The sequence below is a fragment of the Lethenteron reissneri genome, unplaced genomic scaffold (genome assembly GCF_015708825.2).
Source record: "Lethenteron reissneri isolate LAM-NWPU_2019-01 unplaced genomic scaffold, ASM1570882v1 scaffold_1639, whole genome shotgun sequence".
Classification (NCBI taxonomy): domain Eukaryota; kingdom Metazoa; phylum Chordata; class Hyperoartia; order Petromyzontiformes; family Petromyzontidae; genus Lethenteron; species Lethenteron reissneri.
Window position 1 is genome coordinate 366,476 of NW_026891376.1, and position 20,208 is coordinate 386,683.

Below are 20,208 nucleotides of genomic sequence, written 5' to 3' on the forward strand. Positions count from 1 at the left end.
ACACACTGACCCACTCATTCAATTACCCATCCACCCATTCAACCACCTACCATCCACTTACCCAGGTACCAACTCATCCAATTACCCACACACCGATGCACTCATTCATCCACCACCTACCCACCCAACTTGCCACTCGATTTTGGTGTACCCAGTTGTACTGTTTGGCGGACAGAGGCAGGGGAACTTAAGATACTCGACCATTTTGGGACCTCCTTTGCCAGTACCAAAATATACTAATAGGGGTTTTCCCCTTTTTTCTGGCAACATTTGACTGCAAGTATTGTGGTTAATGTAAGCATGATGCCTTGCAAAAGGTGTCAGTTTTGTTGGCAGAAAAAAGGGGAAAAACCTTATTAGTACTCGACCATTTGTTTCAACTGCTGGGCCAGAAGGTGGAACCAGCAATCTCTCTATTGCCAGTGAATTTTACGAGCCATTGCATCACAGCAGCCCCCTCCAGTATTTAATGTTTAACGAGGGTCTCGCTCTCTAGGTGCACATCAGGGTAATATTTAATGAGGTGGTGTGGACGTCTCGCTGCTTCGTGATGGATGTGATGGCAGTGGGAAAGTGGGGCAATGGAACAGCGGGGCATTAGGGCAGAGTAGCACCAGCGCAGTGGAGCAGCGGAGCATAAGGGCATTGAGGCAGTGGGGCAGTGGGGCAGAGGGCATTGGGGCAGCAGGACAGCGGAGCAGCTTGGCAGAGGGGCAGTGGGGCAGTTAGGGGGCGGATGTGTCAGACGAATCGCCTGATTATCTTTTCCCACAACTGCCTGTACACGTTCTGAAGAAGGGCCATTGCCTGAAACTTCTCTCATGACATAGTTGTCATTGTACCGCCGCACACACAGCCGGGACACTGCACACGAGCCAAGGCACATTTAACAAACCCAGGCAGCACTCACAAGCAATGCAAAGTTACATTGTTTCCTCATAAGTTCATGTCATGACGTTAATAATAAAAACAACAATGATAAGTATTACATAATACATTGGATTGATCCTATCTCTGAACAGAGTTAGTCTGTTGGCAGCAGTCATTGTCCAGTCCAGTCCTGGCATCTGCTGCTCAGTTTCCTTCCCCGGCTGCGGTCCCAGTGGCACCGTCTTTCCGGGGAACCGTGTGGTGTGTGTGGTGTGTGTGGTGTGAGTGGTGTGTGTGGTGTGTGTGGTGTGTGTAGTGTGAGTGGTATGAGGGGTGTGAGTGGGTGTGTGTGTGCGGTGTGTGCGGTGTGTGCGGTGTGTCTGGTGTGTGTGGTGTGTGTGGTGTGAGTGGTGTGTGTGGTGTGTAGTGTGAGTGGTGTGTGTGGTGTGTGTGGTGTGAGTGGGGTGTGTGGTGTGTGTGGTGTGTATCACGGGGTGGGTGGGTAGATGGTGTGGTGCATGTGGTGATAGCGGTCATGGTAAGCACCGCACCACCTCCATCACCCCAACTGTGCGGTCGACCGGTCGCAACAAAACAGCATCATGCTGCGGAGGAGCGCATGGATCGCGTTCGCCACACGAGCCAGGCCCTTTCGTTCCCGCACTACCACCTCCTCCTGCGTGTAGGTGTGAGTAAGGGTATAGAGGTGTGTGTAGGTGTTTAGGTGTATAGAGGTGTGTAAGTGTATAGAGGTGTGTGTGTACGTGTATAGAGGTGTGTGTGTAGGTGTTTAGGTGTATAGAGGTGTGTGTGTAAGTGTATAGAGGTGTGTGTGTAAGTGTATAGAGGTGTGTGTGTAGGTGTGTGTACGTGTATAGAGGTGTGTGTGTAGGTGTGAGTAAGGGTATAGAGGTGTGTGTGTGGGTGTTTAGGTGTAGAGAGGTGTGTGTGTAAGTGTATAGAGGTGTGTGTGTAAGTGTATAGAGGTGTGTGTGTAGGTGTGTGTAAGTGTATAGAGGTGTGTGTGTAGGTGTGTGTACGTGTATAGAGGTGTGTGTAGGTGTTTAGGTATATAGAGGTGTGTGTGTAGGTGTTTAGGTGTATAGAGGTGTGTGTAGGTGTAAGTGTATAGAGGTGTGTGTCAGTGTGTGTGAGTGTATAGAGGGGTGTGTAGGTGTGTGTGAGTGTATAGAGGTGTGTGTAGGTGTGTGTGAGTGTATAGAGGTGTGTGTATAGAGGTGTGTGTGTAGATGTGTGTAAGTGTCTAGAGGTGTGTGTGTAGGTGTGTGTGAGTGTATAGAAGTGTGTGTGTGTAGGTGTGTGTGAGTGTATATAGGTGTGTGTGAGGTCCTGGGGGAGGGAAAATCTCTCAGCCAGGAAAACATCATGGCACAAAGTGGGGATAACCCTGCTGAGGCTGCGGTGCCTCAAATATTGGAGGAGGTCACCCCCTGTGAGTGGCTGGCTGAGGTGCCATCTGTTGAGGAAGTACTGAAGGCGATCCGGAGTCTGAGACCAGGAAAGGCACTGGGCAGAGATGATCTCCCAAGCGAAATGCTGAGGGAGGGTGGCGCTTGTGCACAGACTGCCCTATATGACATCATAACAACAGTCTGGACCGCTGGACGGGTACCGCAGGATTGGAAGGATGCCCTGGTGGTCCCCCTCTTTAAGAAGGGGAACCGCACAGACTGTAACAACTACAGAGGCATCTCACTCCTAAGTGTGCCGGGAAAGGTCCTGGCAAGGATTATTCAACATCGCCTTGCTAGGCACGCTGAGGAGAGGCTTGCAGAACCCCAATGCGGTTTCAGGAAAGGGCGGTCCTGTACAGATGCCATATTTTCTGTCCGTCTGCTACAGCAGAGGTGTAAGGAATTCCAACAAGACCTTCATCTCTGCTTTATTGACCTGGTCAAGGCCTATGATACCATCAGTAGGCCTGGGCTCTGGGTTGTTCTTCGTGCTTTCGGAGTCCCTGACCCTCTGCTCACGATCATTAAGGACCTTCATGATGGTGAGCGGGCCCGGGTAAAACTACGTGGCCGGGAATCAGAGCCTTCCCCTGTACACCTTGTGGTGCGACAGGGATGTCCTCAGGCTCCCACATTATTTAACATCTATTTCGACTGCGTAGTTCGTGAAGCCTTCAATAGCTGTACCGGGGGAATTTCCATTTGGTACAGATATAATGGGAGGCTGATCGACCACGTTATGTATGCCGATGATTTGGTAATAGCTGCTCATTCAGAAGAGGAGTTGGAGACGCTGCTGCTGAAACTGGAGCGTGCCACTAAGAGGTGGGGTCTTACCATCAGCCCCACCAAAACTAAGCACCTGCCTGGGTATTTTGTACCATCAGACACTCCACCCCCACAACTCCCAATCGGTGATGGGGCAGTTGTGGAGAGAGTGGAGAGTTTCCCATACCTGGGCAGTGTGCTTATGACCGGCTCCAGTTTATCAGCAGAGGTCTCACTCCGAATCAGTCGAGCGGCATTATCTTTTCATCGGTTGCGTAACGCTGTGTGGAAGCTACCTCCGCACGAAGCTTCAGGTCTTCTCGGCCACGGTCATTCCCTCCCTTCTCTACGCTTGCGAAACGTGGACCCCCCTAATGGAGCAACTTCGTCGGTTGGAAACATTTAGGCTGGCCTGCCTACGATCCATCCTGGGTTTAACCAGGCTGGATTGTGTGAGGAGCTCACAAATCCTTGAAAGATCTGGGCAAAGTCCCATCGGTGAGCTCCTCCGGCAGGCAAGGCTGCGTTGGCTGGGTCATGTAGCACGCATGCCCAGCTACTGCATGCCTAAAATCAAGGGGGCTAAACGGGCGCGGCGCGGGCTAGAGAAGAGATGGAGTGATGTGGTACAGGAGGACGTGGAGCTGAGTGGACTTGCCGATGACTGGTACCAGCAGTGTCAAGATCGGCCTCAGTGGAGGAGGCTCGTGAAGGACGCTACTGGGCAGTTGGAGGCAGTCGCCCTCCAACAACAACGGAGGGTGGAGGAGCGACGCTCACAACAACGAGCGGAGCGCCGGGTGGCTAAAGCACAGCAAGTTGGTACGGTAGGGGGCCACAGGTGGTGCATCAGCCAGTCATCTCGGTCATCTCGGTCAGTCGACCCGTGGCACCTGCTGGGTCTGCCCCGTGACCTCCTGCCAGCGGGCGTTCGACACTTCACGTGGCCTCAAGGTGCACTTGGCCTGGCACAAGCGTCGTGGTGACGTCACCGCCACTTAGTGGCGAATGGCGGTTGTTGTTGTATAGGTGTGTGTGTGTGTAGGTGTGTAAGTGTGTAGAGGTGTGTGTGTGTAGGTGTGTGGGGAGCGGTAGTGTAGCAGTTAGCGCGCTGCGCTATGAACCTGGCGACCCGGGTTCGATTCCCACTCACGGCTAACACCAGTGACGATTATCTGAACCGGTCCTGGGCCTCCCCTAGGTCGACTCAGCCTTAAATGAGTACCTGGTGCGGTGTGTAAACATCGCCACTGGGGAGACAAAGGCGGTCGGGCGTGGTGCTGGCCACCCACCCCCTCGTGTACCGTTCCGGCCTTCATAGGTGCTCGCTAACAACACTTGCCTCTACAGTCTGTTAAGGCTATACGGGGGATCTTTGTCTTTGTAAGTGTGTAGGTGTGTGTGAGTGTATAGAGGTGTATAGAGGTGTGTGTAGGTGTGTGTAAGTGTACGGAGGTGTTCGGGTGAGTAACCCTGGCAGCGCAACGCTGCTGGCGTCTCGTGCTGCCGCCTGTACCGCGCCTTGTCCACCAGAGGGCATCGCCTACCCACGGGTTGTGTTGCGTCAGGGTGAGAAGTGGAGGGTGGGGGAGGGGTCCGGGGGTGGGGGGGGGGCTGCTGCTGCAGCGCTCAGCAAGGGGTCGTGCTTGGTGCACCACTGCCAATTCTTTATTGCATCGATCTATCTCATTCTTTGTCTCTGCTTCTATTTCTTTGTGCCCGAGTATGCACCGCTACTTGTGGTACCCTATCTGTACTCATTGGAGAGCCACATCCAAACCACTAAATCTTCTTGTTTCTTGTGTGAAGCCCTCTCCAATATTTTATTTTATTTCTGCAAAAGGGCTGCTGCCATGACTGTGGGATGGTTGTCACGATTGACTTCAAATGTCGCGGTTCGATCTCCCAGCCTGGCCTTGAAAACATTGACCAGGATTCTTACAATTCCCTGTTTTGTCCACCCACAGTCCATCGGTGGGTCGCGTGCAGTGGGCTAAATGGCGAGTACTCCCACCTCTTTCAAGACGAATGGTCAGTGTGGAAAAGTTGGCCAAAACATACCCACCGGATCGGCACTCTAGACCTCCCTCTAGTGGAGGTTCTTTCACCAGCAGTTGCATGAGCAAGTAATTGCAGGGCTGCAGCATTAACCTCACGTGTACAACAATCATCTGGTTTACGTGCATTTCAGAACTCCTTGATCCAGACCCCAGCATCCCAGTGCTGCAGGCTCAGTGCTCTGCATCGGTGTTACCATTGCGCCGTTGCTCCTCTGCAACCCCGTGCCACCCGTTGCCGCGTGTGACGTCGCTGCGCCCTGTGCACCGCACGTGTCCCCAGCCCCTGCCGCTGCTCCGCCGGGACACCGGCTTGATGCTGACGATGTCTCAGGAGCAGGCCGCCTGCCTCCTGGCCAACGCCTTCTTCTGCACGTTCCCCCGGAGCAACGCCACGGGACCCGGAGCGAGGACTCTGCCTGCCCCGACATCAACGTCAACAGGTGCAGCAGCAGCAGCCCATCACTGTGGATTACACACCGTACACCGTGTGTCATGCAGTACACACACACAGATGCCATGCTCTCTCTATGTAGAGTATTTCTTGCTGTATATGTAGCGTCGGAAATGCAAAGCACACACCACCTGTAGTTGCGGGCACGAGTCTGCAGGGGGTGCCACCGTGAGTTAGAGAGAGAACCGGGACCGTTGAGAGGCCGAGTTCCCCCCCCCCGACCACAGGTGAGGGGTTGGGGGGTTATTCCAAAGCCACCTGGAAGGTTCCAGAAAGGGGGCGGTACCGGGGGTGGAGAGTCCCCGAGGTGGGTATAAAAGACGGACCCCAGGACGGCCCGAGGCAGTGCTCTGAAGACGAAGACTGAAGACCGGCTAGGCTAGGACCCTGGGACCCTGGGACCCGACGTCCTTTTAAGGGGCGGGGCCGAGCACGGACCAGTGGTTGAGACCCGCACCTTGGCTGGGTCGGGTCAGCATAGCCTCCCCTAGGCCACCCTTAGTCGGAGGACTCAGAGCCCGTAGCCCCAGTGATAGGGCACGTTAGCCCGGAGGCCATACCTCCCAAAGTAGTGGGAGTAAAAGGGGCTTCTGTTATAAGATTTAAATAAACCGTGTTGCCTCTAAGCTACGTCTCCAGTCTCCGTGGGAACCCACTACATATACACAAGAAATGCTGTTCTACACATAACGGCCATGCCACGTTTCAGTTCAAAGTAACTCTGCAGTACGTGCACAGGCTATGCTCCTTTACACATACTCTGTATTATACGGCACACACTTTCATGGTGCTGTCTACACGGTATATGATGCGTTACACGTAGGCCATGCTGTATTATAAACTCCATTCAAAGTATCAGTTTATACGTAGCCAATGCCACTGTACAAAGACAAAGATCCCCCCTCATAGCCTTAACAAATTTTTGAGGCAAGTGGTGTTAGTGAGGACCTACAGAGAACGGGCACAGTACACAGGGGAGTGGGTAGCCAACACCACGCATTTGTCTCCCTCGTGGTGATGTGTACCCACTGTATCAGGTACTCATTTGAGGTTGAGTCGATCAAGGGGAGGCCCAGGACCGGTTCAGATATTTCCCAATTTTATACCGGTAGGAACAACAGGTTCCACACTGCCCACCAGGGATTGTCTGTCGTGCATGGGGAGGGGAGGGTGGAGGTGAGAGGGGTGGGGCTGGGTAGAGAGGGGAGGGTGGGGAGGGGCTGGGGGAGGAGGGGATGGTGGGGAGGGGCTGGGTGGGGAGGGTGGGGCTGGGTGGGGGGTGGGAGGGGTGGGGCTGGGTGGGGAGGGGCTGGTCACCCCGTGGTGCCCTTATAAAACTCAACGTTTAACCTACACACTACACTACACACTACACTATACACGACACGATACACTACACGATACACTACACTTATACAAGTGTAGTGAGTTCTCAGGGAGACAGACGACGTAGTTGAGGCACACTCTTTTATTTAACCAAAAGGCGGTAACAATACTTGAAGGGGTAATGGCCCCTTGACCCGTACTCAATGGGAAACACCCCTAGCACTATCCCCTGACTTCTCCTATTCCCAGTCCTCCGCTATGAGTGCTAGGGGAGGCTATCTGATCCGGCCCTGGTCAAGCACGGATCCCGGCACCCAGCTAACCAGGCCGTGCTCTTACAAGAGCAGCGGTCCTGGAGCTCTTGGGGCCGCGCCACTTGCCCTGCTCGGCCCTGACAAGGACAGCGAGCCAGGGGAGTTCCAGGGCCTATTCTGCCGGTCTTCAGTCTTCTCTGGTAAGCGTCTAACACACTGGCCTCGAGCCCTCTGGCTCCCCGCCTTTTATAAGAATCCTCTCCGAGGGGTGGGGCTATGGGGGATCACAACGCCCCCATGCCCCCCCAGGGTTAACCGATGCGGACGTGGATGTAGACACCCGTGTGTGGGTCCAGACACCCTTGTGTTTGTCCGCCTTTCTTCCCGTAACAACCCATAAATTTGTATTTAGTGTTGAAAAACTGGCAGGATTTTACGTACTTTGTGCTTATATGCTCAGTTATTTTGTGACTTGCTTACATTTTTACACTTTGCACTCATTTTCTTTTGTTTGTTGTTGTAACTTGCTGACCCTGTGCCTCAACTGCATATCTGTGAAAGAAGAGCTTCATAGCTTATCGGATTCCTCTTCATCCAGTCTAAATAATTTATTCTGATTTTGGAAACCAATGCAGGATAAAACGGGGGGGGGGGGGGGGTAGAACACACTCCACATTCCACACGGAGAAAGTGGCCCAAGTTTGGGCATCAAACCCAGGTCCCTCTGTGAGTTCCAGCCCTGCCGCCTGCAAACGAACACATGTACAGTTCAAACCCCACGTGTACATTCGGTTATATACGGATGTATTTTTATAATTGGTTTCTGGGTGAAGACAAATAATGAAGCAGCCATATCTTTGCCATGTAGCCTTTCATCCAGTGTGATATCGCAAGACTAATGCCCATTTTGTAACCAGACCCACGATGGGCAAAGGTATGCTGCGTTACTGCAGCATCGTTATTAACCTGGTTAATCTATCTCCTGCACGATGGTGGGGGGGGGGGGGGGGGGAGTGCGATCTCTGCTGTAGCAGGAAGTTGGAACGGTGTCGTGCGCATCTCTTTACAGAGCGGAGCCGGCGCTGCCCCCATCCTCCGCGCTCACCCAGGCCTCTAAATGGCTGACGGTTGTTGTGGAGGAAGAGGAGACTCTGGTGGAGGAGCTGTTGGTGCAGGAGGAGGAGACCCTGGTGGAGGAGCTGGTGGTGCAGGAGGAGGAGACCCTGGTGGAGGAGCTGTTGGTGCAGGAGGAGGAGACCCTGGTGGAAGAGCTGGTGGTGCAGGAGGAGGAGACCCTGGTGGAGGAGCTGGTGGTGCAGGAGGAGGAGACCCTGGTGGAGGAGCTGGTGGTGCAGGAGGAGGAGACCCTGGTGGAGGAGCTGTTTGTGCAGGAGGAAGAGACCCTGGTGGAGGAGCTGGTGGTGCAGGAGGAGGAGACCCTGGTGGAGGAGCTGGTGGTGCAGGAGGAGGAGACCCTGGTGGAGGAGCTGGTGGTGCAGGAAGAAGAGATGAGGGGGGAGACAGAGGAGGTATGGACGAAGGAGCAGGAGGAGGAGATGGTGGTGCAGGTGGAGGAGACATTGGTGGAGAAGGAGATGACAAGGAAAGAGGATCAGGTGATGGTGATGCAGGAGGAGAAGAGGAAGCGAGGGAGTCTGGCCCGCATAGGGAGAACCATCCGTTCACTCCTCCGACGCATGCTGCTGTGTGGTGGCCGGTCCACCACACAGTAGAGGTGGTGGTGGTGGTCACGGATCGTTGTGAACCACAACCACTATCACCATACCCACCACACACACCCTGCACCCATTCACCCCCCTGTGATACCCACCACCCAACGCACACCACACACACATTGCACCCACCCACCCCATGATCCCACCCCCACCACATTCCACACAAAGGGTTAGGGGTTTAGAGGGTTAGGGATTTATAAAGTTAAGGGTTTAGAGGTTTTGGGTTATTTCAGGGATAAGGGGTTTAGAGGTTTAGGGATTTCGAGGGTTATAGGGTTTAGGGGTTGAGGGGATTCGAGAGTTAGGGGTTTAGAGGGTTGGGGTTTAGAGGGTTAGGTGTTTAGAGGATAAGTCTATTTGGGGTACAGGGTTTTAGAGGGTTAGGGTTTTCAGGGTAAAGGGGTTTAAGAGTAAAGGAGTTTAGAGGGTAAAGGGGTTTAGAGGGTTAGGAGTTTATAGGGTTTTGGGTTTACAGTGAGGGAGAAAAGTATTTGATCCCCTGCTGATTTTGTACGTTTGCCCACTGACAAAGAAATGATCAGTCTATAATTTTAATGGTAGGTTTATTTGAACAGTGAAAGACAGAATAACAACAAAATCCAGAAAAACGCACGTCAAAAATGTTATAACTTGATTTGCATTTTAATGAGGGAAATAAGTATTTGACCCCCTCTCAATCAGAAATATTTCTGGCTCCCAGGTGTCTTTTATACAGGTAACGAGCTGAGATTAGGAGCACACTCTTAAAGGGAGTGCTCCTAATCTCGGCTTGTTACCTGTATAAAAGACACCTGTTCACAGAAGAGTTTTAGAAGGTTATGGGTTTAGAGGTTTTGATGTTTAGGGGATTAGGGGTTTATAAGGTGAGGGGTTTAGTGGGTTACGGTTTTACAGGTTTAGGGGTTTCGACGGTTTGGGGTTTATAAGGTTAAGGGTTTAGGCAGTTAAGAGTGTTGGGGGTTTATGGGTTGCCATTTTATAGGGTGAGGTGTTTAGACGGTTGGGGTCTTAAGGCGAAAGTCCTTCAGAGGATTTGGTGTTTAGAGGGTTAGAGTTTAGAACGTTTTGAGTTTAGAGGGTTTAGAGAGTTACGTGTTTAGAGGTTTATGGGTTTTAGAGGGTTAGGGGTTTAGAGAGTTACGTGTTTAGAGGTTTTTGTGTTTCGATTGTTGGATGTTGAATGGTTTAGATGGTTAGTAGTTGAGGTTATAAGGGTATGTGTTTAGGGGTTTAGAGGTATCGGGGTTTCAAGGGTTAGTGATTTACAGTGTTACGGGTTTAGTGGTTTGAGAGTTGAGGGTTTAACACGTAGACTTTCACAACTAATATTGTCCATAATAAAGGTTTTTTTTGGTTTAGTCTCCAACACTAAATGGCACTTTTTGTTGATGTGACAAATTTTACTAATTGGCTGTTTCAGGTGGTGGTTGGTTTAACGACACGTTTATATTTACATAATCTAACAAAAAAAACCTTTATGGGTTTAGAGGGTTCCGGGTGTAGTGGATTATGTGTTTAGAGGGTTAGCATTTTAGGGGCATAGGTGTTTTAAGGGTTAGGTGTCTAGAGGGTTCGTTCTTTAGAGGGTTGGGGTTTAAATGTGTTGGGATTAGGTTACAGATTTAGGGTTTTAGAACGTTAGGGGTTTGAGGGTTAGGGTTTTAGAGGTTGAGGATTTAGGAGGTTATGAGTTCAGAGGGTTAGGGGTCTAGAGGGTTAGTTCTTTAGAGGGTAGTGGTTTAGATTGGTTGGTATTTAGAATGTTAAGGATTTAGGGTTTTAGAAGGTTAGGGTTTCAAGGTTTAGAGGGTTAGGGATTCAGAGGGTTTCGAAGTTTTGGTTTTTATGGCTTAGACGGTTAGGGTTAAAAGAATAAGGGGTTTAGAGAGTGAGGGTTTTGGTGGGTTAGGGTTTTAAGGGTAAAGGGGTTGAGGGTTAGGGGTATAGGAATTTAGAGGGTTAGGGGTTGAGATGGTTAGTGTTTTGGTGGTTTAGAGTTTAAGCTTTTAGAGGGCGAGGGGTTTAAAGATTAGGGTTGTAAGGGTAAATGGGTTGAGAGGGTTAGCGGTTTAGATGGTTATGGATTTAGATAGTTAGGGGTTTAGAGGGTTTTAATTGTTCGAGGTTTAGTGGTTAAGGTCTCTGTGCGAGTCCAACATGTTTGTATGAGTCTATGGTAAGATAAAAAGAGTTCAGTTTAATTTGTATATTTCGAAACAATTTGTTTACCTTTCCTGTGATGTTTTTGTATCGTATTTTTGTTATTTTCTGACCCACAAGATTGGACGTCTGTGAAAACAGATCGTTATAGCTCATCAGATGCATCCAGTATAAATAAATATTCAAATTCTAATTCTATTGACCTCTGTGCGAATCTATAGATTTCTGTGTGAGTTTTTGGGCCTTTGAGTGTATGGATCTCTGTGTGAGGCTATGGGTCTCTGTGAGTATGGGGTCTCTGTGTGAGTCTGAGTGTCTGTAGGAATGTATGGGTCTCTGTTGGGGTCTATGGGTTTCTGGGTATGGTTGTTTGTGCGAGTCTTACATGCACAAATTTAACTTAAAATGGCCATTGAGGGTTGCGGAATCCAAGTTGAATATTAAGTTCCCTGCAGTGCAAGCCAGCTCTCTAGTCGTGTCAAACAGCCCCTTTAATTCTTTATAATAATAAAATAGACTTAGTCCAGGAAATCCACACTGAGTCACAGTCAGGTCCTGAATTGTTTTTTTACATTTCCGACGAATGAATGATGAGTTCTTACACAAGTGGAGGGGGGGAATTCGAGAGACTTGCACCGTTGTTTCAACTGCCATAGAAACAAACTGGTGACCTTAGGATCATCGCAAATCCAGTGTGCTAACCATTACACTGTGGCAAATCACCCACACGCTCACTCACCGAGCTACACGCTCACTACACATTCACTCAGGACCGCAGCTCACAACACTTCTCTTTCTGCTTCTTCTCTTTTACTGACCCCATGCATAAAACATCAAGGTGCCTTACAATGGGGGGGGGGGGGGGGGGTAAGAAGTGGCTAAGTTAAAATTCGAGATGCTTTCTTAAAAGATAAATATTTTTAGGGGGGACCTGAAGGCCCAAACTGAACTAGACTCCCTGACCAACTTTGACAGAGAGTTCCAAAGTCCAATGGCCATCCAAAGCAAAATCCCGGTCGCCCATGGACCACTTTGAGCTTTCTTCTCGCGATACAGAGATCTAAATCAGCGATTCTGATGATGCAATTTACATGAAAGTGACGCTTCACAGTGGACGTTACAATTCCCGCTGATGGCATTACTACTATAATAGCCCAGAAATGTGTGTAATGCACGTGACGTCACTCCACATACCCCCTCCCCCGTCATTAATAATAAAATAATCATGAGCGGGTGGATTTTTACACTCACGCGGAAGGCCGAGTGGAAAGATAGTTTTTTCGCAAAGTTGCTTCAAATATGACGTTTCTTTACAGAAAGTAAAAAATAAATATACGCAGCAGTGCTACATCCGTACGTGACGTCACTGCAAAAGAGACACCCCCCCCTCATTCATAATCATGAGCGGGTGGATTTTTACATTCCCGCAGGTTGATTGGAAATAATTTGTTTTACGCAAATTAACTTTAAATTTGACGTTTCTTTATTGAAATGTAATCAAATCAATATTTCTACGCAGCAACAAAGTGTATTTGGTGTCTTTATTTATTTCTTCAGCACTTGAAACAAAAGGTAAGTCTAATTTTTGCTTCTAAATTATTATAAAAGTAGCCTATAGCCCGTCCAAGGACGGGTGTATTGCAGTTAATCTGCAATATTCAATCGAAAATAAAGACCCGCTCATGATTATTAATGAGGGGGTGGGGCCAGGGTCCACATGAATGACATCATCATTCCATGATCATTGATGAAGGGGGGGAGCTCCATGTGGAGTGACGGAATCCGCTCATGATTATTGATCAGGGGGGGGAACTCCATGTGGAATGACATCATCCACTCTTGATTATTAATGAGGGGGTGGGTGGCGTGGTCCACATCAGTGACGTCATCCGCTCATGATTATTAATTAGGGCTGTTTGTGTCCCGCGCGTGACGTCACTCCACATGCCGCACCCCCGTCATTAAGGTAGAGCAGAATTATTATTTGTTGCAAATTCGCTTTAAGTTTCACGTTTCTTTATTTAAAATGAATCTAATAAATAATTCTACGCGGCAACAAATTGGATTTGGGGTCTATATTTTTTCCTAAGATAAGTCTAATTTATGCTTCTACATTTTGGTTACATAGACATTTCTCGGTGATTTTCCAGATATTGTATTGCAATCCAATTTATTTGCACCCCAGCGACCGAAAGCAGAAAATAATAAAGTATCAGAGCAGTGAATTAGAACAAATTGAAGGTCAGCTATATACAGTGCTACAGTGAAATGCAGTGAAGTGTTTTATGACATAATTTCGTGCAAGATTCACTGCCATTCAATTAACACAAAATACAATTATACTCTGCTAATTTTTTTCGTAAATATTACAGCTTCCGTCCTAGGATGGGCAAAGAAGCTAGTTTGATAAGAGTAGGCCAATGTGTGTTGCTGTCACGGTTCAAATTTTCCAAATTCACAAATGACCGACAAATTCCTCAATTGGCATTCCACAAAGCAACATCACAACATGTAGCTACTGCAGACTACTGTATGTGCTGTACTGCGCCTTCGTGATAGCCTTGCGCTGTAAGCCTTGCGATTTTACACCTCCCCCTTTTATATCGTTTAGAAAATACGTTGTCACTTCATTATCAACACCACCGCTACCCGACTAGCATTGCCTCAACCCACACTCATGTCGCTGACAGCATCGTCTGCCCTTTCTCGTAACTGTCGCCTCTCAACCTTCACCTCCACCTAACCCTGTACACAAACTACTTTGCATCGCGCATAAAGAAATGTTCTGTACTATGGAGTACAATATAGTAATTACGCATGATATTTTAATGTACTGCTAATAATGTTTTAACGTTTACTGCCGAAACTAGTATTGAGTGTAGTATTTTTAGTAATTGAATGTAATGTTGCGGATACGTCTAGGATGAAGATGCACGCATTAACACGGCTTCAGCATTGTTTAGTCCTCGTGGCAAAATTGCGTTGATTTACGTCGTTTCGGTATTCGTTGTCGCACATTTAAGAAAAGCATCCCCGACATAAACCGGGGTATTACTGTCAACTAAATTATTATTATTCAAGACTTACCACCTCACGTGTAGGTCGTCGCGATCGCATGCTAGAAGCTTGCACATTTGCCTGTTTCTCATTACGAACGTGTCCCAAGGCCTTGTTCAGATCACCTTGAGTGTGGGCCAAGGCAACTGCGTGCACGGACAGTGACCCACACTCGGCGCGGAGACGTGCCACCACCCCACGCACCTCGCGGCTGTACAGGTACATGTGGCGCACACTCACATTCACCTCCACCTGTCAGGAGGACAGAAACAAGAGTTAGGGACAAGGACATTTTTATTATTGTTACACTTCCTGACCCAGAAAATCCTAAGTCTCAAGAATATTTTTAACGAGGGTCATGCCATTTTTTTGGCAGCAGGAGGGGATGATGATTACATGTGTCATCCGAATTCAGTAATTTTGCAAGTAATTTCCAGCATTGGGATAGATGAGCAATACATGTTCAATTGGAAGGGGTTTTTTATTTTATGGGAGGAAATACATGTGTAGTGAGTCCAACTGAGTTGCAGAAGTTCTTCTTCAGAGGCAACACAGTGCATCGCACGCCGTGCTCTGCTAGAGCCGGCATCACTCTGCAACACACACGATGCTGTCTGGCACCATACAGTTACATCCCCAATGTCACTCACTACACATGTGTAGAGTAGTATGACGACATGACATCATGAGCGCTGTGAGGCGCAATGACGTCATGTCACGGGAAATACTTAAGGGGGACCCCGTGGCGAAAGCGGGGTCGTTGTGGGAGCCCGGGATGGTGAGCGTCTTAAGGTCTCTCCTGCTCGTGACCGGACGGTGTTGGCTGACCCCCCGTCCGGGTTCTACGAGTAGGAGAGCCGAAGATACAGCCAGGGGTAGGGCTCAGAGAAGTCTGCAAGAGCCGGTTAAGATTACGTGGGGTGCTGCTCTCCTCGGTCGGGTGGTGTTGGATAAGCCCCCATCCCAACTCGAGTGAGAGGCCAAGAGATAGCCCAGGCTAGGAATAGATAGAGCCTGACGTCCGCGTCAAGGACTGAGTGTAGGGACACCTACCTCTGGTGTGTTGTGTTACCTCTGTGTTAATAAACTGGCGCAAGCCCTTACTAAGAGTTCAGTCTACGAGTCGTCCATGTACAGCAGGTGGAGAACATACACACTCCTCAATTAAGCCCACAAATCAACTATGCATCATAACGCTGGCCGTGGAAACCTAAGTTTATGAATAAAATAATTGACGTGGCTCAGCGGTAGTGCATTTGCCACTTGTTGCAGAGGTTTGCGGTTCTATTCCGACAGGCCGTCCTGGTTAATACTAAGATGTACGAGCCGTAAAATAAACGCCATCGGCTTCACAGGGGACATCGAATATCCCGTTTAACATGTAGGCTTTCACGACGAATATCATCCATAAGAGGTTTGTTTTGTTAGATCGTGTAAATATATGTGTCGTTAAAATCCACCACCACCCGACACAGCCAACTAGTAAGGGTTGTAATGTAAACAGAACATGCCAATTTGTCACTAGTACAGCACACTGGTGTGTTGGAGAGCCAAGCCACAACATTTACAATCTGAGTACGATGTTTTGCCAGTATTACAACTAGCTTCATCAGGCGACAGACAGATTTGTGGAGAAGTCCACCTGTTTTGTTCCTTATATAGAGGCGTAGATGTGGTGACCACACTTCACGCTCTTGCGTAAAGTGGAGGGGGGGCGATTAATGAGTCAACGCACATTATGCATGTGCATTATACGAGCCCTTTAATCTTGTCCTTCCAGTCCATTGTGTGTATTAAAATAGCCGTATCAATGACAATACTATATTCTATCAAAAAAAATAAAATATATATTTTGAAACAATCTTTTTTATATGTTATGTTTCGGCTTGGGTCTAATTGTCAACGCTCAACTTACGTAGGCTGTAATTGACCACGGTCCCTTACATTATGGCAAGCCTCGGGGCCACTTCCTGGAGTTGTGGAGTTCTGCCATTACTCATACGGTACATTTCATTAAAGCGTGTTTAAAAAAAAGTATTTTAAAATATTACTTATTCAAAAGAAGTTTTAGCATCTGTATTATTAGTGCTGTTACCAATACCTCAATGAAGCCCTCATATATTGCTCATACATGTGCAATAATACAGGTCGACGACAAGCGACTGTGTTCATTCAGACGCTGTCTCCCCGACAGACCTGTTCTTCACCTGAGGACGGCTGCTTGCGTTGTGGCCAAAACGTCGTGAAAATTGTATTTTATTATGTTTTATTTTTATTATTTTATTATTTCCCTTCTACGTGACTTTACCGAAAGAACCAAAAAAGAAGCGACTGTGTCTCCGTCTGTTTATTTCTTCGTTATATGGACAGCTCGCGTTCCGCTCTCTCGGACGTTCCGCGGCGCGTCGCGTGAGCTGGCGTCCCGCTTCCCCGCTCCCGCGCACCGCTGGCAGACGGCGCGCTGGGAGCCGTCTCCGCGTCGCCACGTGGCCGATGGCTCACGGAGACCCGCGACGTGGTCCAGCTTCCAGCTCTCACCAACTGACCTCGAGCCCCTTCCGGCTCTCCATTATATCCCCTTCCCGCGTCACCCAGACTCTGCCCTTCACCACACCCCTTGAGAACTTTCCAGATAATACCACCCCCTAGCGCCCGCGGGCTCCACCCTTGAACCCTTCCCCCGATGGCTCGTGTCGCCTGGATGGGTTAGGGGCTGGGGCGGCGAAGCCCCAGCCTACGCTCGCATTACACATGTAAGAATTAAAGCTGTTGGGAATGCATCCCCATATATACAATTGTCTAATGAACTCCTTTATGCGCCGATTTGATTAGTGGCCACTTCTCCAGCATACACATTTTGAGCGCTAAGCAAGGTCTGCCTGTACAATAATTTTCACTATTATTATTCAAGCACACAAATACCTCTCTAGACGTGGGCAGCATGGCTCGACCTCTGGTCTTGCTCCGTGAATTGCCGGCATTCTCGCAGACGCCCCATGCCTCACTGCATGCAGCTAAAGACATGGCTGTACTCTCCAATTGCTGTCAAATGAGAAGAGAGTTTAAGACACCATGAAGCACTTTTCTTGACACTGCAACACCACCACACCATCTTGACTAGTTTTACCGTGTCAATGACCACATATGCCAATGCAATTTATATACAGTGAGGGAACAAAGTATTTGATCCCCTGCTGATTTTGTATGTTTGCCCACTGACAAAGAAATGATCAGTCTATAATTTTAATGGTAGGTTTATTTGAACAGTGAGAGACAGAATAACAACAACAAAATCCAGAAAAAACGCATGTCAAAAATTTTATAAATTGATTTGCATTTCAATGAGGGAAATAAGTATTTGACCCCCTCTCAATCAGAAAGATTTCTGGATCCCAGGTGTCTTTTATATAGGTAACAAGCTGAGATTAGGAGCACACTCTTAAAGGGAGTGCTCCTAATCTGAGCTTGTTACCTGTATAAAAGACACCTGTTCACAGAAGCAATCAATCAATCAGATTCCAAACTCTCCACCATGGCCAAGACCAAAGAGCTCTCCAAGAATGTCAGGGACAAGATTGTAGACCTACACAAGGCTGGAATGGGCTACAAGTCCATCGCCAAGCAGCTTGGTGAGAAGGTGACAACAGTTGGTGCGATTATTCGCAAATGTAAGAAACACAAAAGAACTGTCAATCTCCCTCGGCCTGGGGCTCCATGCAAATCTCACCTCGTGGAGTTGCAATGATCATGAGAACGGTGAGGAATCCGCCCAGAAATACACGGGAGAATCTTGTCAATTATCTCAAGGCAACTGGGACCATAGACACCAAGAAAACAGTTGGTAACACAGTACGCCGTAAAGGACTGAAATCCTGCAGCGCCCGCAAGATCCCTCTGCTCAAGAAAGCACATATACATGCCCGTCTGAAGTTTGTCAATGATTCAGAGGACAACTGGGTGAAAGTGTTGTGGTCAGATGAGACCAAAATGGAGCTCTTTGGCATCAACTCAACTCCTGTGTTTGGAGGAGGAGGAATGCTGCCTATGACCCCAAGAACACCATCCCCACCGTCAAACATGGAGGTGGAAACATTATGCTTTGGGGGTGTTTTTCTGCTAAGGGGACAGGACAACTTCACCGCATCAAAGGGACGATGGACGGGGCCATGTACCGTCAAATCTTGGGTGAAAACCTCCTTCCCTCAGCCAGGGCATTGAAAATGGGTCGTGGATGGGTATTCCAGCATGACAATGACCCAAAACACACGGCCAAGGTAACAAAGGAGTGGCTCAAGAAGAAGCACATTCAGGTCCTGGAGTGGCCTAGTCAGTCTCCAGACCTTAATCCAATAGAAAATCTGTGGAGGGAGCTGAAGGTTCGAGTTGCCAAACGTCAGCCTCGAAACCTTAATGACTTGGAGAAGATCTGCAAAGAGGAGTGGGACAAAATCCCTCCTGAGATGTGTGCAAACCTGGTGGTCAACTACAAGAAACGTCTGACCTCTGTGATTGCCAACAAGGGTTTTGCCACCAAGTACTAAGTCATGTTTTTCAGAGGGGTCAAATACTTATTTCTCTCGTTGAAATGCAAATCAATTTATAAAATTTTTGACATGCGTTTTTTCTGGATTTTGTTGTTGTTATTCTGTCTCTCACTGTTCAAATAAACCTACCATAAAATTATAGACTGATCATTTCTTTGTCAGTGGGCAAACGTACAAAATCAGCAGGGGATCAAATACTTTTTTCCCTCACTGTATGTAAAACTGCTCAATTATTTACAACTAGCCTTTAGCCCGTCCAAGGACGGGTGTATTGCAGTTAATCTGAAACTTGCAAGCAAAAAGCAGACCGCGACGTGATATTCATTGCATTAATGCGTGTGCAATTTGTAAGGGCGCAGTGACACAGACCTATTTCATTTTAAGGTTATAATCCCTTGTTCATCATGACGTCCTTTTTACTTTGATGTCTCAATAGCATTACGGAGATTGCTTGACTTGAGGGTTTTGCCTTTGTAGTGAGGTTTGTAAGTTAACGCTGAGGAGGGGGGAGGAGGCACCTCGGCCCCCCATGTGGAGTGACGTCAGCCGCTAATTATTATGAATGGGGGGAGGTGTCCATTTGGAGGACGTCACCTTATGATTATTAATTAGGGGGGCTGTTCGATGTGGAGTGAGTGAGCCAGAGGTGTGGACTCGAGTCATGTGACTTGGACTCGAGTCAGACTCGAGTCATGAATTTGATGACTTCAGACTCGACTCGACAAAATGTACAAAGACTTGCAACTCGACTTGGACTTTAACATCAATGACTCGTGACTTCACTTGGACTTGCGCCTTTTGACTCGAGAAGACTTGCTACTTCCCATGAAAACTGGGGGAAAAAATGTTCACACGGCCGCGCCGCTCTCAGTTTATCTGCATTTGTGAAAAAAATGTGCACCACCTGTATGCATGCAGAGAGCACGCGCGCTGCCTGCACGACATCCAATCACTGTAGTCCCACGTTGTTTTGATTGGACAGCATCTAAGCAGGCACATTGCAAGACAACCAATGAAGCGCAACAAGCAACAACGCGCCAGTTGGCAAAATGATACCGAAGATAGTTTCGTTTGGCTATAAAAATTACGATGTAGTCGACAAAAAACGAGTTGCAATTTGCAAAACATGCGGGTCGAAGATTACAGACGGTGCTGCCACAACGTCTAACTTTGTTCGACACCTGAAGTTGCACAAAGAAAGGTAAGTTTTGAACGAATGCTAAGCACCTTATCGGATGTACCGTAACTTACTAGCTGCTGCATATTTACTGTATCAACGAGACAGTAAACGCACGTCTCCCTTGCTGGTTAATGCTTATGTAATAACAGCCATAGAGGGTTCACGTGGGGATTGGCTTGCCGGTCCTGCTCGTAGCCAATAAGGGTTGAGATTGGGACCATGGCCCATGCGTCATCACGACAGGTCATCGGAAGTGATTGGCCTAGCCATTCGGGCCCCAGCGAATGGGGAGCCGGATGAGGGGCGTGGTCCCGGGATTGACAGGGA

General features: G+C 48.5%; 1 protein-coding gene across 5 annotated transcripts; it reads right to left on the reverse strand.

Annotated features, from left to right (window-relative positions):
* Positions 1 to 5,565: 5,565 nt before the first annotated feature.
* Positions 5,566 to 18,490, reverse strand: LOC133338997 (uncharacterized). Of its 5 annotated transcripts, none has more exons than XM_061547135.1 (6): positions 17,885 to 18,489; positions 17,080 to 17,199; positions 14,188 to 14,409; positions 11,170 to 11,229; positions 8,310 to 8,691; positions 5,566 to 5,635 (listed from the first exon to the last, which is right to left on the reverse strand). In XM_061547135.1, the coding sequence occupies exons 2-6, from the start codon at positions 17,179 to 17,181 to the stop codon at positions 5,607 to 5,609; spliced, it is 795 nt and encodes a 264-aa protein (XP_061403119.1). In that variant the 5' UTR covers positions 17,182 to 17,199; positions 17,885 to 18,489; the 3' UTR covers positions 5,566 to 5,606. The 5 variants fall into 5 exon arrangements, 2 of the variants coding, with proteins under 2 accessions (XP_061403119.1, XP_061403118.1); XM_061547134.1 differs by lacking the exon at positions 5,566 to 5,635 and adding an exon at positions 7,373 to 7,950 and having other exon boundaries at positions 17,885 to 18,490; XR_009754647.1 differs by lacking the exons at positions 8,310 to 8,691; positions 11,170 to 11,229 and adding an exon at positions 5,756 to 5,882 and having other exon boundaries at positions 5,574 to 5,635; positions 17,885 to 18,401.
* Positions 18,491 to 20,208: the final 1,718 nt, after the last annotated feature.